Source organism: Mustelus asterias, chromosome 4 (genome assembly GCF_964213995.1).
Source record: "Mustelus asterias chromosome 4, sMusAst1.hap1.1, whole genome shotgun sequence".
Classification (NCBI taxonomy): domain Eukaryota; kingdom Metazoa; phylum Chordata; class Chondrichthyes; order Carcharhiniformes; family Triakidae; genus Mustelus; species Mustelus asterias.
In genome coordinates, this window is record NC_135804.1 from 16,850,120 (window position 1) to 16,868,160 (window position 18,041).

Genomic DNA, 18,041 nt, shown 5'->3' on the forward strand with positions numbered 1-18,041 from the left:
GGATTCCTTCTTGCTACCCTTCTTAAACAAAGGAACAACATTCGCTATTCTCCAATCCTCTGGGACCTCCCCTGTCATGGGGTGGCATGGTGGCACAGTGGTTAGCACTGCTGCCTCACAGCACCAGGGACCCAAGTTCGATTCCCAGCTTGGGTCACTGTCTGTGTGGAGATTGCACATTCTCCCCGTGTCTGTGTGGGCTTCCTTCAGGCACTCTGGTTTCCTTCCACAGTCCAAAGATGTGCGGGTTAGGTGGATTGGCCATGCTAAATTGCCCCTTAGTGTCAGAGGGACCAGCTAGGGTAAATGCATAGGGTTGTGAGGATAGGGCCTGAGTGGGATTGTGGTTGGTGCAGACTTGACGGGCCAAATAGCCTCCTTCTGCACTGTATGATTCTATGAAGCTATTTGCCTGGCTCTCCCCCAAACCACTGTCAGATTTTCTTCTATCACAGAGAAAAAACCACTGCATCCTCTGATCAGACAGTTACTCCAGGACACAAAGAGATGCATCATAAACAGAACAGTCACATCCTATACTATCATTCCTCATGCCCACATCTGTTTTCTCTGTTTATTTATCAACTGCTGATCACCATGGTTCCAACCTCTTAAATATTCACTCAGACAGTGGAGATGTCCAGACCACTGCTTGGGACGCACTGTAATTTCCACCAGCATTGCTCCGAAAGCTTATGGTATTTGCTACCAAATAAACCTGTTGGACTTTAACCTGGTGTTGTGAGACTTCTTACTGTGCTTCCACCAAGTGCCAGGGCCACAATGACACTCACATGAGTAGGCACATTAAAATAATTGGGAATGCCAGGAAGCTTCAAGCTTTTGCTTCTGATTGGCATAATGGCTTACAGAAACTTGTATTTATATAGTTGTTTTAACTTTGCACAACATGCCAAGGCAATTCAAGAGTTTCATGAAATTAAATTTGACACTAAGCCACATGAAGGAAAATTGGACAGGCATTTGGTCCGAGTGTTAGATTTTAACGAGCCACTTCAAGGAGAAAAGGGAGGCATGGAGGTAGAAAGCTTTAGGGAGGGAATTCCAAAGCTTATGGCCGAGGAAGCTGGAAGTCGGGGATATGCTCGGGTTGGATTAGAGGAGTGCAGGCGCCTCAGAGCGTTGTGTGGCAGACGGAGTTTGCAGAGATGAAGAGGGTGGGTGTGGGTGGGAAGGCCATGAGCAGGTTTCAAAGCAGCAAAGGAAATTTTAAAATCGAGGCATTGGGAGCGAATGTATGTCAGCAAGCACAGGGTAATGTTTGAACAGGAATCAGTGCAAGTTGCAACAACACTTTCAATTACAAATGCACAAGTTTATCCAGCATAAAATATGCACTGAAACCTTATTTAATAGCGTTTTTGGAAAATGCATTATTTACTGGGTTCCCAGCATACACCAATTTTGCCACCTCTGCTTTATTATAGCTAGTGAGATTACACTTGATTCTCAGCTTGTTGCCAGGGTGTAACAGTTGCCTCTTGACATTTCACTTCCATTGAAATGACAAGTTGAAAATTTACCTCTGGAATTACTGAAATGACATTAGAATCATTTTGATTCCTTATTCACTCTTGTTCTTTCCAAGTGATAAATATTGCATCTGACTCACGACCATCTTGAAGAACTGAAAAAGCAATATAGAAAGAAGTGAAAAACATTCACAAGTGAAGGAAATGATGGCACGTCTCCACATGCCCTCTTCTGTACCCATCCTGGAACACCACCACCTGGTAGTTCCCTTCCAAGCCACTGTCTTGGAAACATATCAACATTCCTTCACTGTCACTGGGTCAAAATCCTGGAACTTTCTCCCTAGCAGCACTGTGGGTGTACCTACACCTCAGGGGCTGCAGCGGTTCAAGAAGGCAGCTCACCACCACTGTCTCAAAAGCAACTAGGAATGGGCAGTAAATGCTGACCTAGCCAGTGATGCCCACATCCTATAAATTAATCAAAAATGAACTTTTTAATCTCTGAAAGAATATTCACACGACTGATTTACCACATTACATATTGTGTAAAGGTGTCCACAATTTCCTTAACTCACACCAACTGCCTTAGACAACCTCCAAAACATCTTCCTCCACATTTACATCTTCGCACTCCCCACATCTCTCACTCCAGCTTTCCCATCACTATTGCTACACTGCATAACTCTGAGCCTCACTTATCCTTGCACTTAGAACATAGAAAAACGACAGCACAAACAGGCCTTCGGCCCACAAGTTGCGTCGGTCATGTCCCTACCTACCTAGGCCTATATATAGGCTTACCTATAACCCTCAATCCTATTAAGTCCCATGTACTCATCCAGAAGTCCCTTAAAAGACCCTATTGAGTTTGCCTCCACCACCATTGACGGCAGCCGATTCCACTTACCCACCACCCTCTGAGTGAAAAACTTACCCCTGACATCTCCTCTGTACCTACTCCCCAGCACCTTAAACTTGTGTCCTCTCATAGCAGCCATTTCAGCCCTAGGAAAAAGCCTCCGAGAATCCACCCGATCTATACCTCTCAACAACGTGTTCCCCTCTATCAGGTCACCTCTCATCCTTCGTCTCTCCAAGGAGAAAAGACCGAGCTCCCTCAACCTATCCTCATAAGGCATGCCACCCAATCCAGGCAACATCCTTGTAAATCTTCTCTGCACCCTTTCAATAATTTCGACATCCTTCCTGTAATGAGGCGACCAGAACTGAGCACAGTACTCTAAGTGGGGTCTGACGAGGGTCTTATAAAGCTGCATCATTATCTCCCGATTCCTAAACTCAATCCCTCGATTGATGAAGGACAGCACACCATACGCCCTCTTAACCACCTCCTCCACCTGCGAGGCCGATTTAAGAGTCCTATGGACCCGGACCCCAAGGTCCTTCTGATCCTCTACACTGCTAAGAGTCTTACCCTTGATATTATACTCCTTCATCCCATTTGACCCGCCAAAATGTACCACTATACATTTATCTGGGTTGAAGTCCATCTGCCACTTCTCCGCCCAGTCTTGCATCCTATCTATGTCCCTCTGTAACTTCTGACATCCCTCCAGACTATCCACAACCCCACAAACCTTCGTGTCGTCAGCAAACTTCCCAACCCATCCCTCCACTTCCTCATCCAGGTCATTTATGAAAATGACAAACAGCAAGGGTCCCAGAACAGATCCCTGGGGCACACCACTGGTGACCGAACTCCATTCAGAAAAAGACCAATCTACAACCACTCTCTGCCTTCTGCAGGCAAGCCAGTTCTGGATCCACAAGGCAACAGCCCCTTGGATCCCATGTCCTCTCACTTTCTCGAGAAATCTTGCATGGGGGACCTTATCGAGTGCCTTGCTGAAGTCCATGTAAACCACATCTACCGCTTTTCCTTCGTCAACGTGTTTAGTCACATTTTCAAAGGACTCCACCAGGCTCGTAAGGCACGATTTGCCTTTGACAAAGCCGTGCTGACTACTTTTGAGCATACTAAACTTCTCTAAATGTTCATAAATCCTGTCCCTCAGGATCTTCTCCATCAACTTACCAACCACTGAGGTTAGACTCACCGGTCGGTAATTTCCTGGGCTATCCCTATTCCCTTTCTTGAACATGCAAAATCTTCTGTCTCTTTACCTTTAGAAAAAAAAAGTATAAAGGAGGTGTAACATTAAACCAACTGCATCAGTGATGTACACCTAGAAAACATCCAACTATTTGAGCAACTTTGCAAGTGAGGCCTGACCACTTCAGTTATGTAAGATTAGAACTATTGAAAAACTGGTGATAATGTGTATTCACAATTACGGTATGGCGTAACATCAGCCAAAGTGCGGAAGATGAGGAAATTCAGAGCAATGTCTTTTGACACCTTACCTTCAATGGAAATCAATCCATTCGACAATTATTCATAAGCAGCTGACATTATTAAAATCAAGTTTCAATAGCAGTAATAATCAGATAGTTCATAAGTTCATAAGATATAGGAGTAGAATCATTGTCTATCTTTGCCTGGCCTGGGGCTTTAACTCTGCCTGCCTGTTTACTGATGCTTCTTCATTTGTGGTTCTAATTTCCTGTCTCCAGTCAATATCCTTTAGCTATTTCATCATTTTGGCTCTTGTAGTCAGTGCAATTTTCAATAGCTCAGCGGAGTGTGGTTAAGGTGCATCCGCACAGGGTGCCACAGGCAGTACCTGTCCTGAAATTCAACCTTGACCTCCACTAATTTGGGAACGCCAACTGTTGCAGACCAAAGATCTACCCAGACTCCTTTGCATATAATTATATGGTGTCCCAATCAGTGAATGCATATTATCTTCAAAACATACCACATGGCTCAAACTTATTTCTCTTATTTGCAGAGAATGGGTCTCTGCGTATAAATGTATGTCACTTCTAGCCAGTGTAAATGAGCTACATTATGAGTTAATTGGTTGTATTAAATAGGTTGTTCATGTAGCTATTAGCACACTCAGTGCTGTTCAGCAAGTGCTGCCCAATCACGGAATCACATCTAATAGTAGGTGTTTTGTTTTTAGCTTTGCCAGTGCGGGCTGGTTGAGTATGATCTGTACTTTGCCTGTTATGAGCAACTGAATAGACATGCTCTTCAATTTGATTAGCCAGTCACTGAGATTTATAGCCTTCATAGCTGGCAACACACCAGCTAATAGTTACACTAATAACCTATAGTTCCCATTGCTCTCTCCATGGCAAAGCCTCAGTCAATCAGAGCTGATTTAACAATTAATCAGCACCCTTTGACATTCTTACTTTTGTCCGAATGAGTGCAAAACAAATCTCTTCAGCAGTGTATCTCATTTCAGCAATATTCAAGTTCTGTGCTACCACGTGTCTACTCCATTTATCAGGCCCTTACATTTTAAGTTTGGATAGAACTGGCATGATCATTAACAGTAATATATTGAAATTCAGCATTGGGATTTTCCTTTAATGGCCTCTGAATTGGTCAGTCACTGTAACTTTCGCAGAAGATTGGCGGAAGGCCTTGGATGTAACTGAGATATCCACTGGTCTTTTTCAGCTAATTGGAAGAATTTCCCAAGTAAATTCCCAGCAATGTGTTGAAAATCTCCCTGTCCGTCCAGTGCAATGCCGGAGACTTTTTAAACTTGGTCTAGCATTGATGACAAATACTCAGCAGGGGGAGCAAAACTCAAGATTACCTCCCATAAGCACTTCCACAGCCCTGGTATCTTCAAGTTACTTGTGCTCACAAATTCTCTGTTGGTTTTGTTGTGATGTGTATTTGTAGTTGTTTTACTTCAGTGTAAAAGCAGTGGTGAAACCATCCCATTAATATATCTTAATGTTGCCTTTAAAATTGCAATGTCACACAAGATCCAATAGCAATCATTGTTTATGCACAATAAAGGTCAAATGAAAGACCAGTCACGAGGGGACATAGGTTCAAGATGAGGAGGCAGGAGGTTTAGGGGGGATGTGAGGAAAAGCCTTTTTACCCAGAGGGTGGTGATGGTCTGGACTGCGCTGCCTGAGAGGGTGCTGAAGCCAGGTTGCCTCACATCCTTTAAAAAGTACCTGGATGAGCACTTGGCATGTCATAACATTCAGGGCTATGGGCCAAGTGCTGGCAAGTGGGATTAGGTGGGAGTTCAGGTGTTTCTAATGTGCCGGAGTGGACTCGATGGGCTGAAGGGCCTCTTCTGCACTGTATGATCCTATGATTCTATAAATATAATCCAAGGTAATTTGTTTTGTTCCGTAGACCACCTATAAAGCAGTAGAGTGTCATCTGTTAACGGAGAAGAACGATTTTGACTTTTCTATACGGGGAAATGTAAGTTTTGAATGATTGTATTTAAAACCAATACAATTGATATTTGCGATCACTTGTTGATGAATTGAAGTGGATTTGTGGCACAAGCTGCCAAAGGCATCAATAATGAAATGCCATTCAACTATTCCATTAAAACATGGGGAAAGCCTACACGGAATCGGAAATTCAGGCAACTGTCTATGAATAGCTTCCCAAATAAGGTTAAACATTTACTCTGAGAAAGAGCAAATTTGATTACTGGATGTGTGATTCATAAATGAACTATTAACAGATGTTGTTTTAAATAAGCCATCTTCACCAGCTGCTTGTGAAATTAATTTAATATTATTTTCATTCTCTAGGTGTTGAAAGAAGTGACTTTGAAAGATGTTATTTTCATTCATGGGCAAACATCCTTTTGGAGAAGAGTAATTAATTCAACAAAGGTTTTAAAGGTAGTATGTACATATTATAATATTTAGCAGTGCCTAGTGCTGTACGCATAGTAGATCCACATTAATACCCAAGTCAGGTGCCCATTCTTCATTGTAGACTGTGACAGTAAACGGCCAAATTAACCACTGGATTATTCCTATTGCTGGGCTTATTTTCCAGGAATCACCTATGAAAAAAGCAGGTACCTATTCCCCACAATCTTCCATCATTCACTGTAATGGGTGAAACATTGCAGAAGGCCTGTCCACAGATTCCTATTATGAGTGTTCAGCGCTCTCGGATCTGATGACAACGAAGGTCCATTCTCAGCATGGGATCATGAATAAAACAGGAACTACGGCTTCAATTTTTCCTGGCTCCGCAAGCCCGATCCTTAAAAATGGCAAGCTGAACTTCTGATTTCCGGTCTATGGGGTAACGGGCTGCAATAGGAGTCGGAAAAAGCAATGCCGGTAGTATAGGGTGTGAGGCGGGCTCAGCACCGGTTGCAAGACCTAGGAGACTATAAAAAGTGGCCCTTCTGAAAGGTATGTTTGAGTCGTCAATGATGAAGACCCTGTGCTTAAGCAGAGATGTAATTTCCTTGTCAGTTGAGTGTCCAAGCTGTAATTGTTGGTCAACTGTTAACTCACCCTGGAATGAATAGCCCAACCTGGGATTTCTCTTTGGGAGAATTGTCATTGTTGCTGCCACATTAGAGTGTACTCGATTGAAGTACTGAAAATACGGAGTGGGTTCACAAGGCGCGGCCATGGAAATGACATTGTTTTGCTACCGGAATCTGTCACAGATATTGTGCGGTCATGTGGTTAGCTGCCAAGCCACAGTGGATGGATGAAGGATGAACAATGCCATGCTCATTATCTCACCCGATTGTCCTTGTGCCACCCATCTATCAGGAAATACTCAGACTCTTGACCCTGGACCATATCCCTCACAGCTGCACACTCTCACACCACGCACCAGTAGCCAGTCACATCAACCCTACCTGAAGGCCAATCTGGAGCTGTGCAAGGTAACTGAGGAGGGCGAAGGCACCAAGAGCTGCTAAGTGCCCTCATCATCCTTCACATCCCCAGCACCTCTACCAGAGCCCTTGTTTGCTGCACATGTGCCAGTGGCTATGCCTGCCCATGCTCAGATGCAGAGGTCACAGTCTGAAGGAGGCCAATGGGGTGCCTGCAAGACAAGGCAGGCCATGCTCCTTATCGCCCTTTAGAGAGGGAAGTAGGTAATTCCATAGTATGAAGGAACACAGCAGATACCAGGGAACCTTGCACACACACACACACACACACACACACAGGAAAGAACACTTTGCTGTGGTCACAAAACACTTGGACATTATTTGAGTGGAAGTGCATTCAGCTGACAATAAAGTTGGTCAGATGTTGAGTTGGGGCCTTTATGGAAACATGGGTGGAATCACTAACACCCTACACCCGAGGGAAGCCTGCTAATTGGGCAAAGGTTGTGGCTCCCTGCATCTGAGATGCCAAATCTACAGGGAAATGTACGCACTCCCCACATAAGCAAACAGAGCATTGGTTATAACCTTAATGCAGCTGCCTGCTACTGACTGGGCTGTACCAGACAGGTCTCCTGGATATCTCTGGTAAGATCCTGAGGCATGAAAATTGATAGTGAAATTACCTTCACAGCCACTGGCAGGGCAATGGGAGGGGTCAATGGACTATGGCTCGCGTTGCTGCTGAACCACATGATATGTATCTGCCACCACCTCACTTCTTGGCCTCAGTCACCTTTGGCATTGGTTCCCCATTATATGGAGGGGAGATGCTCTAGGACTGTACACTCTAGCCACAGGGTAGTATCTCGTTTTCCTGCCTCTCCTTCTTCTCCTTTCTGGTGCACAGGCAGTGTCCCTGACCTGTGCCCCCCCTCTGGCCTCTGGTTGCTCACAATGATTGCTTCCTATGGCCTCTACGTGTGAGGGGTCATTCCCACCTTCTATCTTCCTTCACACAAAGCATAATATGCTCTTCTCCAGCACAAAGTTCATCCTGGCATCTGGGTGCATGAGTCAATAGGGGCAACAATCACTGCCCTGTGAGACCAGGAGCCCCACCCTCTGACTCCCCTGAGTTCAGGGAAGACAGTTGGAATTTGTTTTGTGCCACTTCTGGGGCAATAAACAAAATTTTAAAGTTAATTCCACTGGGGTACCCTGCCTCTCCAAAGGCATCCCCCTAGCTATCCAAGGAAATACGCCAAATATATAGTAAAGTTTTAAATAAATAAACTTTAAACTCATCAGCAGCTTCTGATGCAGCTTGCCAAGTAACTTTCTACCAGATACACATCCTGTGAAGAAAGTGTTCTTGATCATTGTCCCAGCTCCGTGTTTCACAATCTTCCAATCTACCCGGCTGCTACTTCTAGTTATCAAAGCTCAGTATATAGAACTCTTAAAGCCTGACCTTGCTTGGTTTTACAAACCAGCCTTTGATCATAAGAATGGGCAGCATGGTGGCACAGTGGTGAGCGCTGCTGCCTCACAGCACCAGGGACCCAGGTTCAATTCCTCGCTCGGTCACTGTCTGTGTGGAGTTAGCACGTTCTACCCATCTCTGCGTGGGTTTTCTCCGGGTGCTCCGGTTTCCTCCCACAGTCCAAAGATGTGCGGGTTAGGTTGATCTGCCATGCTAAATTGCGCCTTAGTGTCAGGAGGACTAGCAGAGTAAATGGGGTTACGGGAATAGGGCCTGGGTGGGATTGTAGTCGGTGAAGACTCGGTGGGCCAAATGGCCTCCTTTTGCACTGTAGGGATTTTATGATAAAAACATGAGAAAAAAGTCACTTAGTCCACTCAAAGTCATCCGACTGGCACTCCAAATCTCTCAGTCTAGCAACCAGCTACATTCTGAATTTCCAGAAGGTCTTTGTGGATCATTCCAAATATCTATCACCTTTCGAGAGTAGATATTGGATCAAAATTTCCTTCTCAGCCCTTGGACGTGCTTCTTGAAGTGTTTCTCACAGCGGACTTGCTCCTGGAGAATTTGAGCATAAACTATTGATTGCTGTCCATGATTGGTCCTAATGGATGGAAAGTTATGAACAGCTTCAGACTGGATTTGCTGGGACTTTCCACTCCAACAAAACTCTCGAACCTGGCTGCTGGAGAGGAAAGTAGGACTCATTCGCCAGGATTTCCTCCACCCTCCCCCGCTGTGTGCTCGCTGGTGGCGGAGGTGGTTCTACATTGGCCGACAGTTGGATCTTTCAGTCCTGCCGATGCCTATGATGTTTTGCGTGGCTCGCCATTCCACCACCAGGAAACCCACTGTGGGGGGTGGGGGGAGGTGGGGGGAGTCTCCTTCGGTGGGACCGGAAGATCCCAGGCAGAACGGGAAAATTCAATCCATTTAACAATCTATTTTTAGTTCCCTTTTCATTAATTTTATTTCATGTTCACTTTGTCTCACATACTGATCTGACCCGCCTGAGGCAATATTTGAGGTGATCTTATCTGAGGCACTTTTACCTATAGCACTTAATGTCTTATAGGGCAGGTTCAAGACCATGAAACCTGTTTTCATACTGAGTGCCATACTCCGTGACTTCTATCAATTTTTCATAGAATCCCTGTACAGAAGGAGGCTATTCGGCCCACCGAGTCTGTACCGACCACAATCCCGCCCAGACCCTTTTCCTGTAACCTCACACATTTACCCTGCTAATCCCTCTGACACTAGGATCAATTTTAGCATGGCCAAACCACCTAATTACACATCTTTGGACCCAAAGGAAACCCACGCAGACGCGGGGAGAAAGTGCAAACTCCACACAGACAGTAACCGAAGGCCAGAATTGAACCTGGCTCCCTGGCGCTGTGAGGCAGCAGTGCTAACTATTGTGCCACCAAGTGTCAATGCCCTAATTATTGATTCCAAATTGGCGTAGTACTGAAGGAGGGCCGTACTTTGGGAGATACCAATTTTCCGATCAGACGTCAATCCAATGCCCCTGTCTGATAGCTCTGGTCAATGTAAATGATTCCATGCCGCTATTAGCAAGAAGTGTAGGAGAGTCATCCCCAGAGACTTGGCCAATCCTTATCCCTGAACTAACAACTGAAAACAGATTGTCTAGTCATTATTATCTTGCTATTTGTGGAATTATCAGCACTCACATAATTGGCTGTGGCGTTTCCTACATAACAACAGTGACTACCCAACAGAAATGCTTCATTAGCTGTAACGCACTTAAGGAATTCCTGACATTCAGGACTTTTTAAAAAACCATTTCCTTTTTAATGTTCCCTGAACTGCTAGTTTGGCTGCATGTAGACCTGTAGGAGGGAGTGAACGAACTGAGTCTTCTGAGGCCGTGTAAAACTTCAACAAAAACGGCTTTATTCAACATGCATGAGGGAGAGCAGAACTCGTGGCTGTAACTCCAGTTTGCTTCCGAGCTACTTTACTGAGCATTGGCTCTCAGAGATTCTTATACCCCTTTCTTTACGTTACAAAGCATTACATTTACATCAGGTCATCATATTGTTATTTTGAATTGGTTACAGTTCGGTTTTTGATTACATTATGTGGTTCCATTGTCTTGAGTGCTTTAGCTTTTAATTGTTTTCTGGACATCTCCTGTTTACCTGTTTACAATATATGTGTTAGTCAAACTGATTTCAATGGGGTGTTAATTGTCACATCTCCCGGATACTTGATTAGATTTTCAGAGGCACAATAGTTCCTCTGGACTTCTTAGAGCCTTGATGAGTGATATCTATTCCCTTATTGTCGCTGTAACTTCGGAACGATCTCATCAGGGATGTGACTGTTAGTGCCGTCTAAGATATGGTTATTTGTAATTTGTCATGCATCTGCCTGCAGTGAGTGTGGATTCTACAGTGCTGTGTGTTTAACCCTTTCCATACATTTCCATACATTCCTCTCCTGCTGCAGTCCACATTCCCTGGATTTGCCTTACTACAGGACCTGAGTGCAATAATCACTAGCTGCATTCAGGGCAGCCATCTCCCATTCAGGGTGTGGTTCTAAAACAGGCTCGTTAACATTTCTAAAAGGGTCTCTTGATGGCTAAAATTGGGCCCAAAAAATTAGCAATGGGGCCAAAATCTATGCAAATTAAGACCATCCCGCTACTAAATTCATAGCCGCTGCACTAATTTCTGTCTGAAAAATAAGTGGAGCTGAGACCAGCTTCTCTCCCAACGGTCGGGACGAAATTTCACAGATTTCCCTGAAGAGTTAAGATGTTGTATATCATGCAATTTTGCCCAGTTAAAAGAACCTTAGTGACCAATTTTTTTGCACAGAGGGTGGTGAGTGTCTGGAATGAGCTGCCAGAGGTTTTAGTAGAGGCAGGTACAAGTTTGTCTTTTAAAAAGCATTTAGACAGTTACATGGGTAAGATGGGTATAGAGGGATATGGGTCAAACATGGGCAATTGGGGATAGCTTAGTGGTTAAAAACTGGGCAGCATGGACAAGTTGGGCCGAAGGGCCTGTTTCCATGCTGTAAACCACTATGACCACAGATTTTATTCACAAACTGCACAAAATACTCCAGAGATCAGACGGTGTGCAATAAAATATCCCAGTCAGGAAATGCTGAATTTCTTGGATCTGAAATTGTAATCGTTTACTGCAGTTTTCTAAAATGCTGGTAAATTATGTATATTGCATTTACTTTTATCATTGAGCTGCGATTACATATATCACAAAGTCAATTATTTAAAGTTAAATACCATCGGCTGTTTTATTAAATCAATAAATTCTGCCCGTCATTTTCGCCAGTTGTTACTAAAGTTGTAAACGTCACGATATCTCTACTTGAATCACTTCCAGTTTCTGCTAAGCGCTGAAAAAACATTTGGTTTTTGGAGAAGAAACTGAAGATGTATCAGGTTCCGCCTGCAAACACAGCCGAATTATTTTACTTGAACATCGATCGAGAACTCCCAGAGTTTTATAAGGTAAGACATTGTTTCTCAGCTAAATTCTACAAACTATGGGATGGAGGTTTCACAGAGGCAGTGTACATCAATTTGATTAAGCAACATAATTCAAGTGGCATCGGCAAACTCAAGCATAAACAAATCTGCCTGTTTATTTAATTTTTCCCGCATTGATAATATAATATTACATTTGACCATAGTTTGCGCATTATTCTAATTAGGGAGATAAATTAAGGGATAGGGAACTAAAGTGGATAAAAGGAAATTGAATGGCAAAGTAGGCATGAGGGGCTGAATCACCTGATTCTGTCCCTTTATTCTTATGTTACTGTGATAAATATGGGGGACAAAAGGCCTATTGCTTTACAGGCTATCCCTTCCATAACTTTGGAGGTAATGCAGTTTAGGGGCATCAATCATAGAATCATAGAATTCCTTCAGTGCAGAACAGGCCATCGTGTCTGCATCAACTCTCCGATAGAGCGTTCCACCCAGACCCTCTCCCCAGACCTATCACTCCAACCCCACACATTTACCATGGCTAATCCACCTAACCTGGACATCTAAGGAGCAATTTAGCATGACCAATCCGCCTAACCTGCACGTCTTTAGACTGTGGGAGGAAACTAGAGCATGATCAGAGGGTGTAACTGTGGCCATCTCTACTTCCTCCTCAACAAGTATCTGAAAGACTGGCTGAATTAGAACTGGCCTTAAAGTATGGTTTTTAGGTGAAGTGAAATTACAGGGCCAGCCATGCTTGAAACAGGAAGTACAGACATAAGATTCTTAATAAAATTATGCTTGTTAAACCTCATTTTGTAGCTTTTCCTTTTTCTGCATCTACTGCGTTAAAGTACTTCCCTCTGACATTCAGACCTTGACCTTCTGAGTTATTATGGCTATTCTTACCATGTATTTTTCCTTGCACTTATTTCCTACATACTTTCTTTAAAAGATCTGAGGGTAAATTTTCTGGTCCTGCCCACCATGGGAATTATTGCAGGTGGGATGGAAAATTTGATGGAACGTTTAAAGATCCATTGACCTCGAATGGGAATTTCTGGTCTCAGGGAAGACAAAACCAGAAAATTATTTTCTTTGCATTACTTTTTCTTTGCTTTTCTTTTAATCCTCCCTGGAACTTTTTCATAGCTTCAAAGTTTGTTTTCCTAAAGTCATTGGAGCTGGTTTAGTAATTATTGAGTTTGGTTTCTCGAACAATGCTGAATGATTTGATTTGATTTATTATTGTCACATGTATTGGGATACAGTGAAAAGTGGTGATTCTTGTGCGCTATACAGACAAAGCATACTGTTCGTATAGTACATAGGGGAGGAGGAAAGAGAGGGTGCAGAATGTAGTGTTACAGTCACAGTTAGGATGTAGAGAAAGATCAACTAAATGCAAGGTAGGTTCAAAATAGCGAATTCCACAGGTCATGTCTTTGATGATAAAATGAAACAGGCAATAGTGAACTGACAACTTGCTTCAAACCGTGACTGATCACATTTATTTAGAAAAGGCATTGGATTTGCAGCACTGAAACAGGCCATTCGACCCCTAAGGCCTCTGCCATGTTACTGCTCCACAAAAGCCTCCTCCCACTCTGCTTTATGTCTCTATCAAGATATCCTTCTACTCCTTCCCTCTCATGTACTTACTAGCTTTATGTGATAGCAAGTTCCACATTTTCACTATTCCCTGCATAACAAAGTTCCTTCTAAATTTCTTATTGGATTTATTCATGCACCCCAGACATACTCTCTTCCACGTTCTGCCATCGGGAAAAAGATACAAGAGACTGAGAACACATACCAACCAACACAAGAACAGCTTCTTCCCTGCTGCCATCAGACTTTTGAATGGACATATCATGTACTTAGTTGATCTTTCTCTTCACCCTATCTGTAACTGCAACACTATATTCTGCACCCCCTCCTTTCCTTCTCCCCTATGTACTCTATGAACGGTATGTCTTGTCTGTATAGCAAGAAACAATACTGTATCCCAATACATGTGACAATAATAACTCAAATCAAATCAAAAACATTGACTATCTTATATTTATGACCCCAAGCTTTGGATTGCCGCAGAAGTAGAAACAGCTTCTCTACACTCACCTTATTAAATCCTGTCTGATTGTAAAGACCTTCACATCAATTAAGTTTATTTTCTTTTTCATTAAAAGCCAACATGCCGCTGCCAATGCACAATTACTCATTCCATGCTTTTGCCCAAGACCAAAACATAGTTATCTTCTGTCTAACTGTAGACTGATTACAATTCCGTTGATATTCTGTTGCAATTTCTGTGATTGTGAAGGCACAATTTTCTGATTTCTTCTCAGAGTTGGAGGACCTCGATCATGGTATCAGCCAAGTCTACAGTTTGGACCAGTATTGTAATGCACCTTTTCCTACAACGAAAACATAGTAAGATACAAACAAATACTTTGTCAATATGCGAGGATCTCTTGCGGTCGTGCTCAGAGATAGCAGAGTCAGGGCAGAATTTCCTCTCTCGGAAGAACCTTTGGTGGAGAATTGTTTGAAATGTTAATTTTCAGACCTTTATGCCATTTTCTGGTTGATTATTTGCTAAAGTGGGCAGGAGGGTGGGAGAATCCCAGCAAAATTTCAGGTAGCATTTCATTCCCTGCAATTGCATTTTTGGCTGTTTCCCTTTCTCGATTTCCCTCTCTCTCTCTCTCTCTGTCTCACTATTACATATATAAATATCTATTTATACATATTTACATTTATACCCCACTATTACCCTTTTTTCACTCTCTATATGCCTGTCACATGCTTCTCTCATTATATCTGTATCTCTGGCTTTGAAGGCTGGGTCTTCCTTGTCAACATTATTAACTGGAACAATGTACCTTAACAATGCAATCCTACCCTAACAAATGGCCACCAGTACTTTATTCCCAGACTCCCTTTAATAGTCTTTCCTCGAACCATTTTGGCTAATGTTGGAATGAGTAGTCACCGGTTTGTTTATTAACTGGGAACATATTCTTCAGCCTCAAAACCGTGCTGTATGACTACCTCTAATTCTTGTCCTACATTACATTTAATCTTATTTCTTCTAGATTGCCCCACAATCACTGGGAGATTTCTGTTTCTATCTTGTCTTCACATCATAATTCTTGACTGCTGAATCAAATCTGTTCATAATCCAGCTTGCTCGAAAGAAGAACTGACCAACTTCAATATAAACCAGAAATGTTTTGAGGTTTCTTCAACTTAACCACACTGACCAAGTTCAGGGAAAGTTTCGATTTCCATCCCAGTTTGTTTCAGCTCAATGATCGTTGATTTAAATCGTGACTTGGAAGTTTTATGTGCCTCAAGCACACACTGGTTTAGAAATTTGTCAATGCTATGCCTGTTTTACAGGCACAACCCTTGATATCCAACGTGACTAACATTGCGCATCTGTGTTTTCCATACCAGAAGTGTGTGAGCCATCATATTGGTAAAGTCCAACTATTTGTGTGAATGGCATTAGACCCTCAACATATGCAAACAGGGGGCCTGACAACTGTCTTCGAACTAAACTCCTGAAACTGGGCAGTCCTAAAATCAACTGGCACCAGCTTCTAGTAAAAATGTCCCCTTTCGGAAAAGATGGCGACCTAAATATGGAATTTAGGGGGGTAGGAATGCTTTGTTCAGCTCCATAGCAGTCTTGAAGACCATTGCTGGCACCCTACCATATTGCCTCCTCCTCTGATTGCAGCCTACCACTCGATCACTGACCTCCCAGTGCCAAGGACCCACCCAAAGATTCCTTAAAATTGACATCCTATCAGAGAAAGGAATAATGATCTAAAACCATTGCATGTAATGAAAGTGATTTGCCTAGAAAATGCAATGACATTAATTTCTGAGAATTATACTTCCACAGTGTACACCCCTGAAGTGGTGTTGGATCTCGCTGTGCTTTACAGCACGTGCCCAGATGTTTTGTCCGCTGACATCCCAACATATCTGGAGGTAAGAAGAAACTCGAGGCAGCTACGATTCCCGTGGAGGTCGGAACGGGAACAGTCCCCCTTATAATTAAGCACAACTATATCAGCAAGAATAAAGATTGAGAGAAAGGTGTCTGCAAGGAGCCTTAATGTCCAATTCTGAAACACAGCTGCCAAGATGCCTGATATCAGATTTAAAGTAAAGTGGTGAATGCGGAAATCTTAAATGCAAACAGAAAATGCAAGCCAGTATATCTGAATTTGAAGTATTTGATTCTCATCATATCATAAGACTCCATGAAAAATATCAATGGGTTGCAATCCAATATATTTCCTGACCTGAGTGGCATGGTGGCACTGCCACCTCACTGCTGCCTCACAGCGCAAGGGACCCGGGTTCAATTCCCAGCTTGGGTCATTGTCAATGTCATTGTCATTGCCATTTTCTCCCCATGTCTCTGTGGGTTTCCTCCGGGTGCTCCGGTTTCCTCCCACAGTCTGAAAGACGTGCTAGTTAGGTGCATTGGCCATGTTAAATTCTCCCTCAGTGTACCCGAACAGGCGCCGGAGTGTGGCGACTAGGGGATTTTCACAATAACTTCATTGCAGTGTTAATGTAAACCTACTTGTGACACTAAAAACCTGATAACTACATTCAGTCATCCTGACTGTTGTAGGCAAATGGTCACAATTGTGACACATGTTTTATTAGAATTTTTCAAGAGAGAAGTTCCAGGTTCTCCACAAGGAAAAATAGCCCCAACCAATCTGTCTGAGGAGTAGGTGATGTGTCTGCCGCATTGCAGTTGGAAGATGTTTGGAATTTTTGGCGGACGATACATTTGAACTTATCCACTGGAGCCCAAGAATCTAAGAAAATGTTCCTACTCCCATCTTTCCCAACTGATAAAGACTAAGTGAGCAAGGTGGTGGAGGTGGGAAATAATAAAAATCCAGAGAACAATTGTTTCTGACCTGGAATATTCAGTGGCTCCAGCGCTTGTCTGAGGAAGCCTTGTGCATTCTGGTGGTTAAAGATGGAAATCTGCTCCGAGGCCCTTTTCACTCCTTCCAGCTTGTTCTCTATTGCTGGGTCTGAGGGAGGCAAGGCAGTGTCCTGTTGCCTCTTAGTCACAGGACCTGGGGGACCTGAGGGGCAGCACATCACAGATAGAGCAAAAGAAAGAACTTGCATGAATATAATGTCCTTTCACAATCTCAGGACATCCCAAAATATGGGCAGTATTGCAAAATTTGCAGGTGACGCCAAACTTGCAAGTGTTTTGAACTGGATAGTGATAGACCTCCAGGAGGTATAGATGGGCTGGTGGAATAGGTAGACACATGACAGATTAAATTTAATGCAGAGAAATCTGAAGTGGTATATTTTGGTAGGAAGGACAGGAGAGACAATATAAAATAGAATATAATTCTAACGTGGGTAACAGCGATCACAGGAATAGAGAGACCTGTAGCTTCATGTGAATAAATGATGGAAAGGTGGTCAAGAAAGCTCTTATTAAGACACCTAAAATCCTGGGCTTTATAAATAAGGTAGAAAAGCAAGAAGTTAAGATGAATCTTTTTAAAACACTGGTTTGCCCTCAACTGGAGACAGGTAGGGGTGGGGCGACACGGTGGCACAGTGATTAGCACTGCTACCTCACAGTGCCAGGGACCCGAGTTCGATTGCTGGCTTGGGTCACTGCCTGTGTAGAGTTTGCACATTCTCCCCATGTCTGCGTGGGTTTCCTCTGTGTGCCCCGGTTTCCTCCCACAGTCCAAAGATGTGCAGGTTAGGTGGATTGGCCATGCTAAATTGCCCCTCAGTGTCAGGGG

General features: G+C 43.3%; 1 protein-coding gene across 1 annotated transcript in view; it reads left to right on the forward strand.

The window, feature by feature from the left end:
* Positions 1 to 18,041, forward strand: part of LOC144492419 (rifampicin phosphotransferase-like) — a 103,715-nt gene that overhangs the window by 57,401 nt on the left and 28,273 nt on the right. The window contains 5 exon segments of the mRNA XM_078210428.1: positions 5,758 to 5,829; positions 6,171 to 6,263; positions 12,148 to 12,234; positions 14,568 to 14,652; positions 16,094 to 16,224. Of these exon segments, the coding sequence (XP_078066554.1) occupies positions 5,758 to 5,829; positions 6,171 to 6,263; positions 12,148 to 12,234; positions 14,568 to 14,652; positions 16,094 to 16,224 (468 nt within the window).